At 56.4% G+C, this 21,241-nt stretch overlaps 1 protein-coding gene across 5 annotated transcripts in view; it reads left to right on the top strand.

Annotated features, from left to right (window-relative positions):
• CEMIP (cell migration inducing hyaluronidase 1) overlaps positions 1 to 20,903 on the top strand; it is a 143,070-nt gene extending 122,167 nt beyond the window's left edge. For 3 of the 5 annotated variants that reach the window (XM_070617284.1, XM_008523300.2, XM_070617293.1), the window contains 11 exons: positions 202 to 237; positions 319 to 474; positions 3,094 to 3,274; positions 4,415 to 4,630; positions 6,985 to 7,196; positions 8,089 to 8,274; positions 11,793 to 11,997; positions 12,177 to 12,263; positions 12,922 to 13,079; positions 16,184 to 16,284; positions 17,903 to 20,903. In XM_070617284.1, the coding sequence (XP_070473385.1) occupies positions 202 to 237; positions 319 to 474; positions 3,094 to 3,274; positions 4,415 to 4,630; positions 6,985 to 7,196; positions 8,089 to 8,274; positions 11,793 to 11,997; positions 12,177 to 12,263; positions 12,922 to 13,079; positions 16,184 to 16,284; positions 17,903 to 18,030 (1,666 nt within the window). In that variant the 3' untranslated portion in view covers positions 18,031 to 20,903. The remainder of the gene's footprint in view (positions 1 to 201; positions 238 to 318; positions 475 to 3,093; positions 3,275 to 4,414; positions 4,631 to 6,984; positions 7,197 to 8,088; positions 8,275 to 11,792; positions 11,998 to 12,176; positions 12,264 to 12,921; positions 13,080 to 16,183; positions 16,285 to 17,902) is intronic. The other 2 variants (XM_070617304.1, XM_070617283.1) reach the window with 1 other exon arrangement.
• Positions 20,904 to 21,241: the final 338 nt, after the last annotated feature.

Genomic DNA, 21,241 nt, shown 5'->3' with positions numbered 1-21,241 from the left:
GGGAGGGGACCTGGGACGTCCCCTTACTATACAGAATGGGAGAGACCACAGCTCCCTGAGCAAACCCTCTGCTCACGTAAACTCCTGTCCCACACAGGACCCACGTGTGACTCCCGGGCAGGGCAGGGTAGGGTCCTTCCCTCCACAGCGTCACTGCACGTGGAGCGAGAGCATGCTCTGACTGTCTGCTCTTGTTTGCAGGTTTGCTGACAATGGCATCGGCCTGACCCTGGCCAGGTAAGAGCAACTGTCTGTGTGCTTGGCCCTCTGTAGGAGGCTGTCTCTGGACATCTCTTCTCAGACATCTTCTCTCTGCAGTGGTGGAACCTTCCCATACGACGACGGCTCCAAGCAGGAGATAAAGAACAGCCTGTTTGTTGGTGAGAGTGGCAACGTGGGGACAGAGATGATGGACAACAGGATCTGGGGCCCAGGCGGCTTGGACCACAGTGGAAGGACCCTTCCCATAGGCCAGTAGGTTTGCAACCATGGCAGCTTCCTTGTTCTGAGTGGCTCAACCTAAGCATCAGCAATGAAAGGAGAGATGCTAGGATGTGGCTTCCACCTGTTGACTATGAATTCCTGTCCTCTGCTGGTCAGAGCAGTCACTAAAACAACTGGGGTTAACCAGCAGTGGGGGAAATCCAGCGGGAGAGAGAAATCGAAAACCTGTGTTGCATATGAGTCAGGGGACATAGCTATCAAAATGCTATGGTTTGGGGCCGCGTTAACGGGAATTTAGTGCCCAGGATCGGCGACAGTGGGATCCCTTCTCCTCTGACGGCACACCCACTTGGAGCGTTTCATCCACTTCCGATGATGGCTGAGTGATAGTCAGGCCAAAGCACCCTCGAAGGAGACTAACCAGGAGGGGGACGGAACCCAAAGCCACATCACGTGCAGGTTGGGAACTTCAACCAGAAGATGGGATCCTACTTGGGGGAACAGCATGGGAGGTGCTGTCACACATTGTCAGGGCTGCCACGCGCATGTAAGGCAAAACTCGCTCTGCGTGGACGCGAAGGTTAGAATTGGTTTGGCGCAGGAAGCATTTTCTAACGGTCAGGTTTGTTTGACGACAGGACATAGGGCTGCCCTGCAGAGCGAGGGGCTCTCCCTTGCTGGAGGGGTTCGAACAGAGGCTGGAGGCTGACCAGGTGGCTGGAGAGGGAGGGGGTGACTTGGAGAGTGACACAGCAGACGGATCCGGTCAGCTTGTCAGGGGGCCGCAGCCTGGGTCAGTGGGGAGGGAGTCTCTCCTCCTTCTGCTGGTGTTTCTACTCAGCTGTGAATTCAGGCCAGAAAGCAAGGTTTGAGCCGGCCAGCAGCATGGCAGGCCCTGTTCTCCGAGGGCTCAGGTCAGCCCTTCCTGCCCCCGAGCTTTCTCCTCTTTCTCTGGGAAGATCTAATTCCTACCTCTAAGGCAGGACACAGCCTGGAACTCCCAGCCCGAGCAGGTGTGTATCTGCGAGAAGACTTTGCAGGCAGAGCGAGCTGGGGAGAAGCCCTCGCTTCTATGTAAACTAAGCACGGCGGCAGTCCCTTCAGATTGTTTTTATGAGCAGCTCTGGGTCTGCTTATTTGGGGTTGCTCTGCTGAGGGTTATCAGCCTCCTGGGCCGGAATGTTCCGACGGCTTCCAGAGGTGGGTTTGTTTATGGAGGCCTGACAGCTCTGTCAGACTCAGGCGGGTTCCTCGAGCTGCACTTGTGAGCTGGAACCTAGGACCGAGCCGTCCGGATCATGGGTGATTCATCCCGTATGGGCCCGGGCTGGGGTCTGAAGGAACAGTCAGCACACAGTTTAAATATAGAGCTAGTGAGAACGGGCTGTGCCTAAAATACCTTAAATGGAAAACGCACAGAGCCGCTGCATGAGAATCAGGATTCGAGGTGAGGACGTTAATCAATTACAAATACAACAATATGGAAACGCAACAAGTCCTTGGTGTCCGCTGGAGGCACATGGCCGAGACTGCGGGACTAGGGGCTCCCCCGGGGATCCGAGTCTGAATGGAGGGGACCCCAGGAGGAAGACTGGGGATGGCGGGAATGTGGTCTCTCCCCAGGGACAGACCCCTTTTCTGCTTTTCTCCCCCCTCTTTCTGCCCTTTCTTCTTTATGTTGCTGTGGAAGGAGAGGGCCTGGCCCAGAGGGAGAGATACCAGTAGAAGCATACAACTTGGGCGTGCAGGATGAGAAGCCAGATCCAGGGCCAGGCCCAAGAGGGGCCCCAGCAAGCCCAACCACCCCTCCAGGCCCTCGCTTCCACACCTGCTCAGGAGGCCGAGGCAGATGAGGACGCGCCCCTGAGCACCCTGCCCCTGCGGGGTCCGAGGAGCAGTCACCGTCTACCTCAGTCCCTGCGCCCTCCGTCCCCATCTGCCGCCTCCTCCCACATCCTTCCCTGCCTCCTGGTACAGGACCTCCTGGGGTCTCTGGGAGCCCATAGTCACGCACTCCCTGGGGGACCTGCCCTCTCTGCTAGGGATGTTTGACAAGTTACATCGCAGTTGCTCCACCACACTGTTATCACCTTCCATTCTGTGTCCTTCCTCTGCCCTCTGTTCCCAAACCCCGCATCCTCCCAATCAGAGGGCTCACTCACAGAGAGGAAGCTCCTCTGGGTCTCCTCTGATTAAACTGTTACAGCAACCAAGACTAGGCAATAATGACTAATGACTCTGCTCTCCCAGGGGACCTGGGATTGGCCCTCTGCAGCAGCACTGACGTATTTACCCAGTGACTCTTCACAGGATGGAAGAACTGGGGAAAATGCTTGAATATACCGTAAACCCCAAGCCAGCAACTAGACAGATATTCATTTATTCACCCATCCATCCATCCATCCATCCATCCATCCATCCATCCACACAGTTCACCCAGCAACTGTTTCTTGTCATCGACTGTGGCCATCAACGCCTTCTCAGTGAATTCATTAATGAATCAATAACGTTCTTCAGTGGAGGGAGTTGTTGGGGGGGATCAGGAATGGTTTACCCAGGGGGTCTCGTCACCATCCACCTCGGAGGGGGCAACAGTGTGGTGGCACGACATGGCAGTTAGCCTGACCTCTGACCTCCTGGACCCCCCAGGAATTTTCCAATCCGAGGAATCCAGTTCTACGACGGGCCCGTCAACATCCAGAACTGCACGTTCCGCAAGTTCGCGGCCCTGGAGGGCCGGCACACCAGCGCCCTGGCCTTCCGCCTGAACAACGCCTGGCAGAGCTGCCCCCACAACAACGTGACCAGCATTGCCTTTGAGGACGTCCCGGTGAGTGAGGCGGCAGGGCAGGCTCCCGGCAAAGCAGACTCGGGGTGGTGATTCACGCGTCCCCCAGGGCCTGGAGTCTGGGCCATCGCCACCACCACAGGGGTTGAGCAGCCTCCTCCGAGCGGGCTGGCCACGTCCCAGTTCTGTCTGCATCCACACTGGAAAAGTACAAGCCTAGGTTGCCCCACAGGTCAAGTCTGGCCAATGCCCGCTCGCCCAACCCGGCTCAAAACCCGCCCAGGCCTCCTGAGGAAGCTTGCGCTGGACCCAGCGTCCCCAGCTCTTCCTCCGAAGGTCTTGGTTTTGACCTACTGAGTCTTGTGACCAGGCCACCTGGGTTGGCACAATTAATCTAAAAACCCAGCAGTCTGCCAGGGAATTTTAGCTGAAGACGCTCTGTTTAATTTCTCCCTGAGAGTGGAACACACACAGGGGCCCCCACCCGAGACAGCCGACAGACCAGGGCCAGGGCCAGCAGGTCCGGGCAGCCCAGGCCTCCTGGCGCATCCTCTTCAGATCGCGGATTTCCTAGGCCCTCCTCCCTCCCCGGGCTCCTGCCCTTCGCCCAGCTGCCGGTTCCTGGCAGGCTGCGCGGGGAAAGCTGTGAAACTTAAGTTACTTAATTTCTTTACTCAGGCCGCTGCAGGTCTGAAAGAGGTCAGTCATGGAAATCTCCAAGGGCTCGTGTTGAAAGACTGTCTTCCTGAAACACCCACACGCTCACACATCCCCGTGTGTGTGTGTTTGTGTACTTTCTCATACAAACGTTCCCCACCGCCTCAGTCTCATTCTCTCTCACACACACACGCACACACGCACACACACTCCCACGTACCCCTCCCTCTCTCTGTATTCTGACTGGGCAGTGGAGCACCCTTCTGGGTCACCCGCAGCAGCCAGCCTTCCCATGAGCAGAGGCCAAATAACGTGGGGGGTCCAAGAGCAGAGCCCCGGGGAGCGTGTGGCTATTTCTCCAGCTCCGTCTGAGAGGTCAGCTGTGCGTTTCCTACGGTGCCCGAGAGCACCTCAGGTTTGGCTGGCCTGTAATGTCAGTGGAAACCGGAAACTTCACCGTGGCTGGATGCCGGCTGCAGCTTCCCTCACCCTCCGGCCCAGCCTGACTTCCTGGGCTCTGTTTAGATTACTTCCAGAGTGTTCTTCGGGGAGCCTGGGCCCTGGTTCAACCAGCTGGACATGGACGGGGACAAGACGTCAGTGTTCCATGATGTCGACGGCTCCGTGTCTGAGTACCCGGGCTCCTACCTCACCAAGGATGACAACTGGCTGGTCCGGCACCCAGACTGCATCGACGTCCCGGACTGGAGAGGGGCCATCTGCAGCGGGCGCTACGCACAGGTGGGGACAAGGGTCGTGCCCCCCCGGGTGTCACCATTGCTCACTCCGTGCAGGGCCAGAAAGAGATTACGGCTTCTTTTTTCTTCTTTTTATTTTTCCTCCTCACCCAGTAGGGTTTCAAAAGATCAAAGTGGAAACACTTTGTTAGCAGAACGCTTACAGAAAGCATACTGAGGTCAGACGCTGGCCTTCCAGCTGGGCCCGGCGCTGACTGACTGTGTGACCTTGGGCAAGTTAACCTCTTGGTGCCTCAGTTTCCTCATCTGTAAAATCAGGAGAGTGGCTGAACCTCTTAATGAGAATGGGGGGTGGGTTCATATAATGAGTATGAAGTGCTTCACCAGGCCTGTCCCTGGAAATATAACACATGTGTGGTCTTAAATTGTCTAGTAGCCACGAGAAAAAGGAAAAAGAGACAGGTGGAATCAATTTTAAGAATACATTTTATTTAACTCAACAGACTCAAAATAGGATCATCTCAACATGTAATCAATATAGAAAATCATTAACGAGACACTTTATATATTTTTCTTGTTCTGTCTTTAAAATCCACTGCATATTTTATACTTAGAGCTCTCTTAATGTGGATGCAAAATTTCAACAAAACCGTAAAGTTGCGTTTAATGGAAAATATTTTACACTGCTTTTTGGTTTGAAATTTAAATTAATTAGAATAAAATTTAAAATTTAGGTCCTCAGCCACACTGGCCACGGTCCCAGGGCTCAGTGGCCACAGGAATGGCTGTTGCAGGGGACGGCACAGGCTGAGGGGGGGCCTGCAATGTGCTGGAGCTGAAAGTATTAGTTTGCTATTATCATGTGTTGGTTACGTTATTATTTGGATGAATGGCTGGTGAATAAGAGTAAGAGGAGAGAGGCCCAAGGGACAGGAAACGTGTGAATAAAGAGGCTGTCCTCACAGCCACCCTGTTATCACCCTGTGGCCGCCAGGGTTAGAAAAGGGCTACAGGGGAGAGTGGGGTTTGGGTAGAGATGGAGGAGGAGCTAGTGCGAGGCTGGGGGCACAGGGCCAGGGCAGGGTGGGCACAGGGGCACAGGTAACAGCGGAGGGGGGAGGAGTGGCGTCCAGCAGGAGGAGGCCCAGAGGAGGCAGGGCCGTTGGGGCAGGGCGTCCCGGGCGCCCCTCTCTGCAGCAGAGGTGAGGTCATGAGCTGAGGAGGCAGAGGGGCCTGAGGCGATGAGGTTTGGAGGAGCTGGTGGAGTGGAAAGTGCTGATGAGGGGTGTGTGGAAGGAGCGCGGGCTGGGAAGCTGAGTCAGAAGGCAGTCAATGATGGGAGTCATGCCCTGAATGACTGAAGGGTGACCAGACCCTACGCCTCAAATCCATACTTTGGGCATTACATGGCATCTCTGATTCAAGGGCGAGATGGCCCACGTGGAATCTTGATCTTGGTCTTCCCTCCCACTCTTCCTTTCTGATACATTGCTTGTCTTCCCTTAGAACTTGCCAAGTTATCGTGACTGGCTACTGGTTAATTATTATTAATAACCTCCCCCCTTCACTTTACAGCTTATGAAATGAAGTTGAATGTACCTTTAAACTTTTATACTCGTGGCAACTCCATATACGGGCAGGCTTGAGGTATCTCTTTCCATGTGGCGTGTGGCACAACTGAGGGGGAAGATAGCCCCTTCCTTCCAAAGGTGCAACATTATTGCACATCCATGTGGTGGTCTCCCTAGGCCACAGCTACAGGGATGGCACCTTGTGAACATGGGACGTGTCATAAAACAGGACACAGTGTTTTATCCCGAGGCTGGCCCAGGCTCCAGGGCTCGCTGGTCCCCGGGGCTCAGTGGCCGACAGTTTTGCCTTTAGTTTTCCTCTGTATTGAGATGCCATTCGTTCCTCCGTGCGTGCTGACACCCGTGTGTACTGGCCACACGGTCGACACTGAGATGGAGGGAAGCAGGGCAGCGCCAGGCTCTCTCTCTGATGCGGGCGGGACAGCAGCCCATGAAAGGGAGCTGCATTTGCAGCAGAACTGCAAAAGCTCGCTCTATCTTCCTCCTTCTTGCAGAGCCCCCGCTTCTCCCAGAGTTTGCCGTCTGACCTCTAAGCAGACTCCTCCCATGTTTCCAGTGTGTCTCCCCCACACAGCACTTTTCTGAAGATGCACAGAAGGCATTAGCTAGATCACACCGTACAGCTTGGGCCGCCTCCAGCAGCAGGAGGAGGCCCCTTGTCTGGCCTTTCTCTCGCTCAAGCCTTCTCCAGGGCTCTGCTGAGAGAAGTGCCTCTGAAAGTGTGGCTGCGGTCAGACGTCAGCCAGGCGCTCTTGCAATAACCCCTTGTAATCGCCCGGCTGTGTTTCCTTTTTGGGTTTAAAAGATGTACATTCAGGCCTACAAGACCAGCAACCTGCGAATGAAGATTATCAAGAACGACTTCCCCAGCCACCCTCTCTACCTGGAGGGCGCCCTGACCAGGAGCACCCACTACCAGCAGTACCAGCCGGTCGTCACTCTGCAGAAGGGCTACACCATCCACTGGGACCAGACAGCCCCCGCCGAGCTCACCATCTGGCTCATCAACTTCAACAAGTAAGTGGAGGCCCCCCAGGAGCAGCCTGACCCGGCACAGCTGCTCTCACAGAGCCCAAGGAAAAGTCTTGCAATGCCTCGTTGCAAAGTCCCGGGCTTGCCGCCCACAGCAGCTCAGGCTGCCCACGTCGTGCCTGCAGGAGGACGCGTCTAGAGGGTTGACGTCACCCCGCAGTTGAGAAACACAGCCCTGGGCTGAGCCCTGTTCTGTGTGTGGGTGACCTCGGGCCGGGCATCTCACCCCCTGGAGCCTCAGCCCCTCCATCTAGGAGATGGGGTGGTATCACCTTGCGAGATGCAACGGGGTCAGTGAGAGAACATGTGACAGGCAGGACCCGGCCTGACGAAGTGCTCAACATACGGCAGAAAACACCTGCAGCAATGTCACTGTTTTAGAGAGGGGAACGGGTCTGTGAGGTGAAAGGTGGAGCCAAGGGCATCTCGACTCACATATGTACGGTCACGGATCTTCTGTCCACGTTACTTGCCTGTCACAGTATTTCTGTGACACAGACATTTATCAGATGTGGAAAATGAGACCCAGAGATGAAATGGGCCCCAGGGTCAGGCTGGACCGGCAGAGGCTGAAGGCAGGTCCCACAGGTCCCAGGCCCTTTCCCCACAGCCAGAGCTCCGGACGGAGCCCAATGCAGGCCCCGGGGTTGCCCAGCTGACCGCTCCAGGGACCCCGGGTTCACCGCATTTGCCATCTCCCCACTCTCCTTGAACACTCTGACCCAGTCGTTCCAATAGCAAGTGTTCTTTCGGAGCTCCCCACTAAAGAGTGAGGTGCCCTTTGGTGGGGAAGTCTTTGGTCTCTCTCCACGCACGCCCGGGAGGCCCTGTGGCCTGGACATCCTTGCTTGTAACCTGACTCCCCTTCCTGTCCTAGGGGCGACTGGATCCGGGTGGGGCTCTGCTACCCCCGGGGCACCACCTTCTCCATCCTCTCGGATGTTCACAATCGCCTGCTGAAGCAGACGACGAAGACGGGCACCTTCTCGAGGACTTTGCAGATGGACAAAGTGGAGCAGAGCCATCCCGGCAAGAGCTACTACTACTGGGACGAGGACTCAGGGTGAGGACTGCCCGTCTGGCTGCAGGAAAGCAGCCCATCCTCGTTCGTCCCCTGGCCCTCCCAGTCACCCTAAGGACCACCGTGCAGGGAGCGTGGTCAGCACAGGCCGCCCTCCTAGGTGCTTCCATTCTGAGGCTGACTGCACCGTCCACCACTACATTCTCAAAGCTGCTCAGCTTTGGGAGTAAAACAAACACTTCACATGCACGAGGATTGCAGGGACTATGCCTAATTCAGAAAAGTGAAATCAGTGAATCTTAGAATCAAGGAAACACGGTACATAACCTCAAATCCTCACGACAACCAAGCTGGAGCAGGCGATGCCTCTCTAACTTAGAGATGCGCAGAGAAGGCACAGAGAAGAGGGGTGACTTGCTCAGAGGCTGCAGCACAGACTTAGCAAGGCTAGGTCTGTAGCCAAGCCTTTCTGGACCCAGAGCCCTCAGCCTTCGACAAACTGCACTGGGTCCTATTCAACAGATACCATGGGGTGGCCCTGCTCATGGAGACGGGAGCTATTTGGTCCCCTGCCCCAGAAAGAGTTAGTCTAACACTGTAAGAACGTCAACACAGCCGCAAAGCAATGAAGCTGCAGACAGCAGCCCTCTGGGGTCAGGTGAAGTCACTTTACAGCCATTTTTCCATCCTCGTACTGAAACCAAGGGCAAGGATAGACAGCAGGTGCTCTCTGCTGTCTTTCTTTCTCTCTCTCTCTCTCTTTCTTTCTTTCGTCTCTATTGATGTGATTAAAAGGAAACTAGAATTTGAAAATCGGAAGCATAAGTAAAATGCCGGGGTTGGGGACAGTAAACAGCACCCCGCCCCACACGTGGGGCAGAGGAGACAGCAGGCGAAGAGGGACCTCTTAGTCCTACTGATGAGGAGTCGTCGGAGAAGAGAGCTTCCCAATACTGTCCCCGATTATACCTACCCAGCCCCGGGCAGCACTGGGCAATCTCGGGCTCCCCACATAGAGCCCAACCCCCAAAACCGGGGTACGGAGGGGTAGACCAGGGCTCCCGCTCTCTCTGGGCTGACCTACATACCCACGCCCGCCAGTCACGTGAGTCACTCCCCCTCCTCCGGGAAGGAGTGAATGAGGGATGGGCCTGGGTCTGGAGCGGTTTGTGAAGCCCTTCCACAGGAGACCAGAGCGGGATTACACATCCCTCATGCCCCAGTGGAGAGTGTTATGATCAAAACCCAAATGTAGGCAAGGTAAACCCTCGTGGTGCCATCTGTGCATACCCCCTTCTTCTGAGCTCATGGGAAATGGGATATTCCAAAGATGGGGATTTTCAAATGGAAACTGCCCCTAAATAAGTTCAAACTTTTTGATCAAAACATTTAAAAATCTGTGGGTTTTCCCCTTGTTACCGTTAAGCAGATTTTGCTGCGTAATTCTACCTTTTTGCTGGTAGCTCAGTTGATCACTGTGCCTGTTGATTATTGCGCTGTGCTTTCATTCAATGGTGCCCTGAGGGACTGGAGCTGGGTGATGGGATGGATGTTTGTTTCCTATGCAGAAGCTCAAACTCTTGGCTTTGTGAACTTTAGGGCTGTTTTTAATGGTCTCTCTGCCTTATAAATGTGTTGTCTCTTACTCGGATTCAGAGCACCTGACTTCAATGGCTGCCGTCTGTTCCACTGTGGGCGAGAACCAGCTCGCTACCATTGGGGGTAAAATACAAATAAGAGGTTAAAAGTGAGGGTGTTCTGCAGTGTGAAATATATGAGCTCTGAATCATCTCTTTTAATTTTTCAAGGTTAGAAAAAATTCACTCGAGTGATTTTAGCTGAGTTCTGGATAGCCGAGTCTGCCAGATGCCACCCCAGCAAGGTGCTGCTAGTCCATAAGCGAGCGTAGCATCTGGTGCAGCCATCAGCGGCGCTGCAGGGAAAAGCTCCCTGGTCACAGCAGGACTTGCGCCCTGGGCCTCCCTGATGCCAGGGCCTCCAGGCCAGGTGACGGACATGTCCGTGCTGCAGGTGGGGATTAGAGAGGGCAGCGGCTGTCTGTAAGATAAGGGGACAGGGCCAGATGGTCTTTTAGCTCCTCCAGTCTCGATAATCTGACAGATCCTGACAGCGAGGAGAACTGAGCACTGTGCAGAAGCCAGAGGACCAGCCCCACCTCTGCACCTCGGCCTCCCCTCGGGACTTCGCTACTGGTGCTGGTCTCCTGGTGTCTGACCATGTGTGGACACCACACCAGTGAGGTGTTTCCGTGGGTGACACTGACCTGCCTCTCTCCTAAGCTGCGCGGAGGGGCGCCCGCTCTGCCCCCCAGCTCCCCATCCAGAGCGAGCCAGGCAGTGACGGGGCGGGCCCTGTTCTCATCCTATTTTATTTGGGGATCACCTGATAAAGCCACTCAGTGAGCTCAAATGAAGGGGAAGAACCCAAAGCATCTTCAGGAAGCAGCCCAGTGGCTGTGGCTACAAAGCCCCCGGGGCCGAGGCGCCCGCCCAGCTTCAGCTTCCCTCTTCTCCTCACGTTCACATTTCCTGGCTCGCTTGGCCTCCTGTGTTAGCTTCTTTATGGTCTGCCTTCTTCTCCCATTCCTCAGCAGCACACGGCACAGAACGGCTGCTCCAGCCCCAACTCGCTGTGTCCTTTTAGTTTAAGCACCAACCAGCAGTTGACAAGAGCCACTGGGTCTCTTAGTCTGAATTCGTGAGAGGGAGAATCTTCCTGGTCCTTGGGCAGCCGATGGTGTCCCCCTGCAGGCCTGGTGGGTGTGTCCCTGGCCTGGTCAGCTGTGCATGAGGAGTGAGGGCAACACGATGCGGACCCAGCTCACTGGGCAGATGGCCGGCCCAGTGGGGGTCCTACGCAGAGAGGGTCTGCAGTGGAGTCACACCTGCTCTGTCAGACGTGGGAAGCAGCCTGAAAGCACTTTTCTGAGCTGAAAGAACAATGATCAAGAGACCCAAGTTCATTCCTTGTTTCCTCATCTCTGTCTTCCTCTGCCACCGGCTCAGCGTCAGTCCGTCACAATAAGTGGAAGCAAAGTATGGTTTGGAGCAAAGTACAGTTAGGAAACCTGACAGCGTTTTCCTCACCAGGCACAGTGATGGGATGGAAAGTCCCAGCTCTGTCCTTTCCTGGCTGTGTGGTCCTGGGCAAGTCACTTCACTTCTCTGAGCCACGGTTTCCCCATCTGAGAAATCAGGATGATAACAATACCTGCTGGACAGGACTGTTGGAAGAGTAAATGAGATAATATGTCAGTTTATGGCATGTGCCTAGCATGGCATAATAGTGTGTGTCAGAAAATGATGACTGTCAGTACATTAGCTTTTTATTCAATGCATTTGTTTCTTTGTTTCTCCAACTACATATGATCCTCTGGGGAGACACAGCTCCATTTTGTAAGGCCTCCTGGGCCTAACCCCAGTGGCCAGCACACGCTGGAGAGGAGGAGGAAGGGGCTAAGGAAGAGGAGGGGGAGGAGGGGAGGGGGAGGAGGAGCTTCCGAATGCCAAAGCAAAGCACCACCTCTGCTCCGTGTGCAGGCTGCTGTTCCTGAAGCTGAAGGCTCAGAATGAGAGAGAGAAGTTCGCCTTCTGCTCTGTGAAAGGCTGTGAGAGAATAAAGATAAAAGCTGCGATCCCCAAGAACGCGGGCGTCAGCGACTGCACGGCCACCGCCTACCCCAGGTTTGCCGAGAGGGCCGTGGTAGACGTGCCGATGCCCAAGAAGCTCTTTGGGGCTCAGCTGGTGAGTGGCCGTCGGCGAGCCTGGGCCCCCTTTGCCTTCGGCCGGGCCCAGACCAGTTAGGGTCCTCTCCGACATCTCGGCGGAGCCTGGGGGTGCGGGCAGATGAGGGAGATGACACCCACAACTCATCACTTGAGTCCCCAGCCCGAACACCCACACCGGGTTTTCTGTGTCTCCAGAAGACGAAGGACCACTTCCTGGAGGTGAAGATGGAGAGCTCCGAGCAGCCCTTCTTCCACCTGCTGAGCAACTTCGCCTACATTGAAGTGCGTCCCGGCCGCAGGGCGCTGGTCTGCACGGGAGGGTCCCATGCTTGCGGAGGGCTGGTGCTGGCTGCATGAGGCTGCTGTCACAAATGGTCACCAACCAGGTGGCTTAAAACAACAGGAATTTACTCTCTCCCAGTTCTAGAAGCCAGAAGTCCGAAGCCAGGGTGTCAGCAGGGTTGGTTCCCACTGGAGGCGCTGAGGGAGTCTGCTCCGGGCCCCCTCCAGCTTCTGGCGGCTGCTGGCAGTCCTTGGTGGCCCCTGGCTTACAGACGCTCCCTGCAGCCTCTGCCTCCGTCTTCACGGGGTCTCTGCCTCTGTGCCAGAGTCTTGCATCTCTTCCACCTTCTCTTTTAGGGCACCCACCGTTGGATTTAGGGCCCATTCTTAGTCCAGGGGGATCTCATCTCGAGATCCTTAAGTCGATTACACCTGCAAAGGCTGTTTCCAAATAAGGTCACTTGCACAGGTTCCCGCAAGACGTGTCTTTCGGGGGCCCATCATTCAGCTCACTGCACAGGCCTGGGAGGAATTGATTTAAGTGGGTTTCAGGCTTACAGCAGCTGCAGAGGCAGCCTCTGTCTTCAGAGTCTGCGTGGGAGCCCCTGCAGGAGTGGGCTGCTGCTTTCAAGACCCCACCTCACGCTCTTGTCTGCAGGTGGATGGGAAGCGGTACCCCAGCTCAGAAGATGGCATCCAGGTGGTGGTGATTGACGGGAGCCAAGGGCGTGTGGTGAGCCATGCCAGCTTCAGGAACGCCATTCTCCAGGGTATCCCCTGGCAGGTCTTCAATTACGTGGCAGCCATCCCTGACAAGTAAGTCCGTGCCTCCACTTTTAGAACTGGCTGATGGCACAGCAGACCCCAGGCCTCAGCCCTCTCCCTGTCCCCGGGACCTTCATCACAGTCCAGTCTGGGAAGGTCAGGGAGCACCTACCGTCTTCCCACAAGCAGTGGGCGCTGGGAACCCTCCCTGCCCCGTGGCCCTCTCTTCGGAGCCAGGGCTGCCGTGAGTGTAGGTGAGGCTGAGGCAGACCGTCTACCCCGTTACAAATGGAAGCCTGCCCTGGCCCTCTTCCCCAGTCTCGACATGCTCTCCACACCTTCAGTACAATCCAAATGCTGGTGGTTGTTGAGTAAGTCCAGCCCCAATCTCGCCAGTTCCCATCCAGCTGCCGCTCGGACAATGTCACCTGGACATCTCCTCTGAGACTGAATTCTCATCATTTTTTTAATCCCCCAGACCAGCTGCTCCTCCTGTTTTGATTAAATCAGCATCACCTGTCCAGATAGCTGGACCAGAGTCTGGGCATGATGCTTGGCTCTTCTCTCTCTTCCGTTTGGCCACAATCTGTAACCAGATCCCGTCAACTCTGCCTGCGTTGTTGCTCTCCTGCTGGTCCCCTCCCCCGTGTCCTCTCCATCGCGACTCTGTCCGGGCCTTTCCCATGTGGCACTAGCACTCTTGTCACAGTCTCCTAGCCGCCACCCTCCTCCAGTCTCCCCATTTGAACCCATCCCCCATACTGGCTGGGTTGAACTTCTTCAGTGCAGTTCTCTGCTGGGCCCTTTCCTAGAGATCCTTGGTAATTTCCCTCCACCTTCCTGACCTAACACAGATCACCTCTTTGGTGGGGTCTCTCCCTCCAAACAAGAAGTCCTCCCCCACTAACACACTGCTCCAGCAGGACTGGGGACATATCCACTCCCCACCTAGGGCATGCTCTTCTGGACGCTGGGACCATGTCTAACTCCTATGTGCATTTCTAGTTGAATGGGTGAGAATTCACTCGAGAGCCGGCACCTGGCACAGCAGAAGGTCTAGGCAGTGCCTCACGTGGTTTCTGCCACTTAGCAGGGTTGCTAAATGCTCACTGATGAAACAGATGGACTTCCCAGACGCAGACTGCGTGGTGGGCATGACATGAACTGGACACTGTGTGAGATTCCGGGGAATGAGGTTTCTCTTAAACACTTAGTCTCCGCTCCATTCCCCCAGCACAAGCTTCTTCCGCTTGACATTTTCCACGTGCAGACTCATACTGAAAGATCAGATGTACCGATTTGGGGAAAATATTTTATCATCTACAGACCAGTTGTTTTCATGCCTTTTTTGGCCAGAGAACTTTTTCTTGAAATGCAGCAGGCTGCAGAAGCCTGGAATTAAGAAATAAAATGCAGAGTGGGTCTGTTTAGAATGTGAGCGGCAGGGCTGGCCTGGCCCAGAGCTCCTTCCAGCCTGTGCCGCAGCCCGGAGGCACCTCGCTGGGGGAGCCCGCACTGAGCACCTGGTGGGAGCTGACCCTGGTTGACGCTGGGTACCCCGGCAGGAACTGGGTACCACCAGACCCCTCTCTGACCTCCCACAAAGGAACAGGGAATGGGGCAAGGCAGCCTCCGCCCACTGTCACTGCAGGCCCAGTGGGGGCCTGTCCACCCTTCCCACCCCATCCACAGGCCAGCCCCGGCCCAAGTGCCCTGGAAATGAGCCAGCTGCTCACACCAAAAACGTCCAGGGTGGCCTCTAGGAACCACATCTGCCCTGGCCCCATGGGAAACGCCCTGCTGACAGGTGCAGGCGCATGAAGGTCGTGAGGACCTCAGACCAGCAGAGAGGGACACCCAGAGAGGGCAGGCAGGCTTCTGGGTGCCCTCAGGAGACTGGGACATGCGAGAAGCCCTGCCTCTGTGTCCCTCTCCTGGGAGCTAACCCACAGCCCTGTCTGGAGGGCATGACCTTTATTTAATTCCACTCCAGCAGGCGGGAAGGCTCAGCTGAGCCAAAGGGACTTGAGATTTTCATCTGAATTGGAGCAATGGGAAAGAGCCTCCTGGGCACAGAGCCCAAGCCCAAAGTTGAGGATGTGTTTGCGATGATGCTCCGGCTGCTTGACGGCCACCCGCCCCGGGGCTTTCCTCCCAGGCTTCCCGAGAGCAAGCGCAGCCCCCAGCCCCCTTCCCATCTGTTCTGACTGCACATGAGCCTTGGCATTTTGAGAGCGTTCCTCCTGCTCCCAGTGGGACACAAGTGGGGGTAACAACGATTTCCAGACCCTGTACAGTTTTTCCACGTCTGGACTGCGGTCTGTGGTCATGGGATGCCTTTGAGATGCGAACTAGAAGCCCCATTGGGCCTCTGCCCTGTTCTATTCCTGGGGGAGGTGATCACTTCCTGCCGTCTGGCCCGGCATGCTGAGTCCGCCACCACGAGGGCTGTTGTCCCAGCGCTTTGGCCTGAACACAGCTGAGGCCGGGTGGAGACTCCTGGCGCCCAAGCTGGGCTTTGTGAGCTGGACCTTCAGGCTGGGCACCCCTGTTGCTCCAGGCTCCCCCCCGACCCAAGCAGGTCCTCTCACATACTTAGTAACTATTTGCCTCCATCTCCCCATTTGCCAGTCGGGGCAGTAATGCTGTCTGGCCTGACCAGAGAGGTGGCATGAACACAAGCGGTTAGCCCCCGCCGGGGACGTGGTAACTGCTGGCTTCCTCCATCACTAGGTTTCCATCCAAACAGGGTTGAGAACATGCCAAGTAAGAAGCGCACATGGAAGTCCTCCTGTGTGCCTGGCCCTGGCACAGGTGCTAGCCACCGCCCGCCCCTCCTCCAGCTGGTGGTGTGCCCTGCACACCTACTCTGTCCTCCTTGGGGATGGGCGTGTAAAGCCAGCGAGCGGAGTGCAGGCTCGGAGCAGGCCGCGGGCGCCAGCTGCGGCCGGACGTGTGGGAGGGTGTTCAGGATGTTGGTCACCACACGGAAAGAGCCGGTCAGCTCAGCTCGCAGGAGACGCTGCCCTTCCCGAGCCCCTGGCCGGCCTCTGGACTGCTCACTCAGGTCCCACCACACACACCGCAGCATCCCTCCCAAGCCCTTGCTCCAACAGGCTGTCCTTCTCATCCTCTAACGGCTCCCTTTTCCTCAGCTCCATAGTTCTCATGGCGTCCAAGGGAAGATACATCTCGAGGGGCCCGTGGACCAGAGTGCTGGAGAAGCTCGGGGCAGACGAGGGCCTCAGGCTGAGAGGTAAGGGCGGGGCCTGGGCTTACATGGACTGAGTCCAGATGCCTGGCGTGCGGGCTGCTGAGACCAGAAGCCTGTCTCACCAAACCTGGGCACAGCCTAGAATCCTCAGCACAATGAGGGGTCAGCTGGGATCCACGGGCAAGAGGCTGCCTAGTTAGCATCCCGCACAGGGGCAGCTTCAGTCCAGCTTGCGCCCAGACACGGGAAGGACAGCGCTAGAGCTGTCACCCGTCTGCTCCGCAAGGGCCCTTCTTTCCACAGACATCCGGCAGAAGAGGGGCTAGGTCTGACCCTCCCATCCCAGTTCCTGCTACGCAGGCCGGCCAGAGGCCCAGCCCCGTCCTCAGCAGGCCAGCTGATGCCAACATGCACACAGCCCTTTACAGTTTTCAGAGCTCTTATTTGCTCCTCAGAGGGAGGTAGGGAAGGAGAAGATGGTAGCCCGGAGAATGCATGTGGCTTGTTCAAGGTCATGCGGCTCTTCTGTGAAAAGCCGAGCACAGACCCCACAGGGAAGAAGCTGGCTAGGACAGAAATGTCGGCGTGACACCATTCCCTTCGTAGCAGACTGTGTTCAGAGAGGGTCCTGAGAGGCTGGGTGGGAGGCGAAGCAGCCCCACAGACAACAGTGAGCACGTCCGTTGCGGTTGCCATGCAACGTCCAGCCTTGCACCTTGCTGAACATTTGATAGTCACCTCACTTACTCATTAATAACCTGTGCAACAGGTACTACCATGTCCATTTATGATGAGGAAACTGAGAATTAGGCAGTTGAGAAACTCGCTTAAGATGAGCATTTGGGTCCTACTTTTCCTAATCCAAAGCCGGGGGCGTAGCTGCCGTGCAATCTTGACTGCAAGCCCATCGGAACAAGAGCCGGTCACACGGGACGTGTGTCCCCTGCAGCTCCCAGAGGAAAAGCGAGAGCAATGGGGCCCTTTGACAGAGCCCAAGGGAGCACCATGCCCAGCCTGGCCTGAAATCATTTTGGAGCCTCTGTCTTTTAAATGAGGACCTGGTTGCCAAGAGCTGATGTACACGGGTGACCCAAGCCAAATGGTGCTTTCCCAGTGGTGACAGATGAGTGCTGCCAGGCTAGGCCGTCCCCAAGTGTCAACCTAGGTCCCCACGACCCTCGGGCGGTCGGACTCCGAGTGCCAGCCAGGAGTATGCGTGGGCTCCGGGCTGCACCTTTTACTCTGCCCTTGGACAACTCCTTGTAAAGCCACAGAACGTTAGAGCTAGAGAAGAAATCTTGTAGCCAAAGGCCACTGTTGGCCGATGGGGACAGTGAGCTTAAGAGGGGGCAGGATTCGCCAGTGATGGGCCAGCTCATGAGTGGCTGGGTTCCTGAGAGGTCTCCCGTGTAAAGCAGAGCCACTGTCCTCTGCAGGTGACCGTGGGGGCTCAGGGGAGACCCTGAGGGCCCCCTAAAAACAAACGCCAGGTATGGTCAGTAGCTGGGCACAGAGATCCTCACAGGGGGACAGTCCAGTGTGACTGGGGGGAGGTAGCTGGGAGGGGCTGCAGAACAGCAATGGGGAGCCTCGGAAGGTGGCGGGGTATAGATCGTCTCTCTTGGGGTTTCTGCTCATGTGACTCCTTGCTGCTTTTCAGAGAAAATGGCATTCATCGGCTTCAAAGGCAGCTTCCGGCCCACCTGGGTGACTCTGGACACTGAGGACCACAAGGCCAAAATCTTCCAAGTTGTGCCCATCCCCGTGGTGAGAAAGAAGAAGCTGTAAGCGGCTGCCTCCTTGGTGCCCCCATGGGGGACCGTGACGGTGGACTCTGGCAGCAGACTAGGGAGGGCAATGGCTGGTTCCCCCGGCCCCATCCAGCAGCTGCTGGAAGGGCCACGTGTCAGCCCTGATGGGCCCTGCCGGAGACCCTACTGCTGCCACCTGCCCTGCTCAAGCGTCTACCTGCAGCCCCGGGACAGTGTTGGCCAATGCCGGAACCTCTTTCCTGCAGCCTCTTGGGTGCTGCTCTCCTCTCTGTGCCTCTTCAGTGGGTGTGTGGGGACCACGAGGAGACCTGGGCTGGCAGCAAGGTCCACTTTGGCAGGAGTCCTGCCCTGGTTGGGAGGCGGCCCGGGGGCCAGGTCATTCACAGACCCCCTGCTCTCCAACACGCACCTTATGGTGGTAGATGTAGGACAAAGAGCCCCAGCCGCAAGGAGTCTTTGTTCCTGTCTGTAAGCAAGAGCCCACTGCCACAGGACCAGGGGCTGCTGTGCAGGCAGAGCCGCCAGGCTGGAACCGTCTGCCCCTGGAGACGGTGAGCCCTGCCCTGGTGGGGTCAGCCTCTCAGGAGATGTCATGTAGGCAGAGCCGTCGGCCCCTGGGGACAGCAAGCCCTGCCCTGGCGGGGTCAGCCTCTCAAGGGACATCAGGTCCCAGGTGGGAGTTGGACCAGCCAACTTTTAAAGGCCTCTCAGTTCTGAGATTCCTGGAGGCTGTGGCTTTTCCCATCAAACCTGGAACCCAGCAGTGGGTGAGGACATCCTTCTCAGCCAACATCCGTGATGCTGGCACCCCGGGGGGGCCCACAGGATGGAGGGTGAGAAGTAATGCCTAGGGTGAGGAGCTGGCAATCTGAGAGGACAGCAGGCAGGTGTACGTGCCCTCTGATGCTGAGCAGAGAGCATGAAGAGAGGCCAGATGGGGACCAATGACAGTTGAGGAGGGGAAGGTTTTCCCGTGCATGGGTGGGCCAGGAGGGCGACGGGGCTGGCAGGAAAAGTGGGCAGAGACCGCGCAGCCACTGGAGCGGTTCGGGGTTGAGCCCTTCCTCCCAGCTGCTGAGGCCGAGTGGCTGCAAGGTCACCCTCTGCCCTTGATTTGCTGGCTCTCAGAAGGGAGCAGCAGAGACGGTGCATCAGGAGACCCACTCCCAGAGCACTGGGGAATCTGGTCCCCAGCCAACCCCAGCTGACTCCAAGGGAGGGCGGAGCCAAGTTGAGGGAAGCGAGCTACTACTTTGGGGCCTCATTTGGCTGTTCCTCAGGGACCAGGGAGCACTCTGGGGGACCCGAGAACATGCTCATACTTTGGTGAGCCTAGGGTTTCAGAGCTGAAAAGGACCTTAGGAACTATCTAGTGCAAAGCCTTCCTTTCACAGAGGGGGCACATGAGACCCTGAGATGGGGAAGAACCACACGGCCACGGCAGGGCCAGGACGGGAGCCCCACTCCCAGCACTTGCTGCCACACCACACTGCCTCAACCGCCCGCCCAGGGCGTCCGGGTGCTCCTGAGGGAGCTTCCCGAAACGGGAGCAAGTCTCCTGGCAGGGAAAAGTGATCAGAATAGAAAGAGAATTGGCCGATGACTGTTTCCCGCCCGGGCCTCTGCACACAGGGCTCTCTCCCCTGGGCTGTGGCCGCCCTGCAGCCTCCGCCTTGTCCACACTACCTGCCACCCCATGGTGCACAGCGGCTGCAATCACTGGTGCTATCCGTCTGAGGTCTGCAGGTGCGGTCCTGGGCAGCATCAGCATGCTGGAGCGTTTCCGGTGAGCCAACCAGGCCACTCTTGGGCTGCCCCAGGCCCTCGCAGCTCCTGCCAACGACCCTGCTCTCCCTGCCCCCCGGGACAGAGCGGAGGGGCTCCCAGGAGGAGGAGACTCGCCCTGCAGTTGATCCCGCCTCGTGAGGTGCCAGTGTCGCCCTGGGTCTCGTGAGGAACAACATGTCCCCTTTCCTGTCCCCACCACAGACTCCTCCCTTCTGGGGGCTTCCTTCGCTCCCTCTGTCCAGCTGCACCCATGAGACGCAGCCAGCGAGTCCGCTCCAGGCTGGACCAACTGCAGAGAGGAATCCCCACCAAACAGGCCTGTCAGCTGCTTGGAGGTGAGGGGCTCTGCCTCTTGAGATACGGCTGCTTCGAGGCCCTGAGCCCAGGAAGGACTCTTCAGGCAGATCAGGGAGGAGGCGATGGGGAGGAGAGTTAAAATGACCTCATGTTCTTGTCTAAGTTCTGTTGAGTTTTCCAAACTCTTCCAACGCGAGGGTCTCACACTGTGAACCACTGAGGATGTGATCACTTCAAGTGGCTGGGAATGTCGACTGTCTTTGGTTCCTTCATTTCAAAAAGTATCTATTTGAAAATCCTCAGAGTTGTGCGTATGTCTGACAGTGCAGGATCTGTGCATAAAACTTTCTTTTCTATGCGATTCGCCAAGAGCCGGTGTCCAGGCACGCTCTTGGTAGCACACATTTTTTTCCTTGCTTAGAAAATTGTTCTCGTCATTCTTTTCTGTCTGTGAGCACTAAAATGAGTTAGGCCTTCAAGGAAGACAGCACTCCCCTGAAATGCCTGTCTTTTTCCTGTTGCCGAAATAGCTGGTCCTTTTTCGGGAATTAGATGTATGGTGTGTTGTATGTAAACATTTCTTGTAGGTGTCACCATGGACAAAGATGTATTTTCTATTTATTTATTATATATGCACTTGGAGAAGTCATCGTCAGAGAAATGGAGCATTGTCTCAATGTCATGTCTGGGGATGTCCTTTGGGTCACGTGAAGGCATCTGCCCTGAGGCTGCTGCCTGCGGCGGGGATAACTGGCTCTGATCTGGAAAATCTTGCCGTATCATAGTAAACATACAAAGAATGTCCTCATCCTGTCTGCTTGTTTTGTTTTCCATTGATGTGGGCCTCACTTTAAGCCAGATATCGAAGGAAAATAAGATGATGAAATGGCCAAATGGGTCTGCCTCTCCCACGTGCATGGCCTTGTTCCCAAGAATTATCCAGATATCAAAGTTCTGCCTTGCCCTGCCTGAAGGGGGTGCCCATCAGAGTGGGTGGAGAAGGTCCCATGAGAGGGAAGATGTCATTCAGGTGACTGGCCATGCCCAGGACAAGCCATGTCCTCTATGCTCCGAAACCACCCAGGACCTGTCAGGGCTGCACCTCCCCCGAGGGAAGCCAGGAGGGGCCAACAGGGTCTGGA

The sequence above is a fragment of the Equus przewalskii genome, chromosome 1 (genome assembly GCF_037783145.1).
Source record: "Equus przewalskii isolate Varuska chromosome 1, EquPr2, whole genome shotgun sequence".
NCBI lineage: Eukaryota > Metazoa > Chordata > Mammalia > Perissodactyla > Equidae > Equus > Equus przewalskii.
Note: the sequence above shows the minus strand (reverse complement) of the source record. Positions and strands in the feature narration are given on the sequence as shown.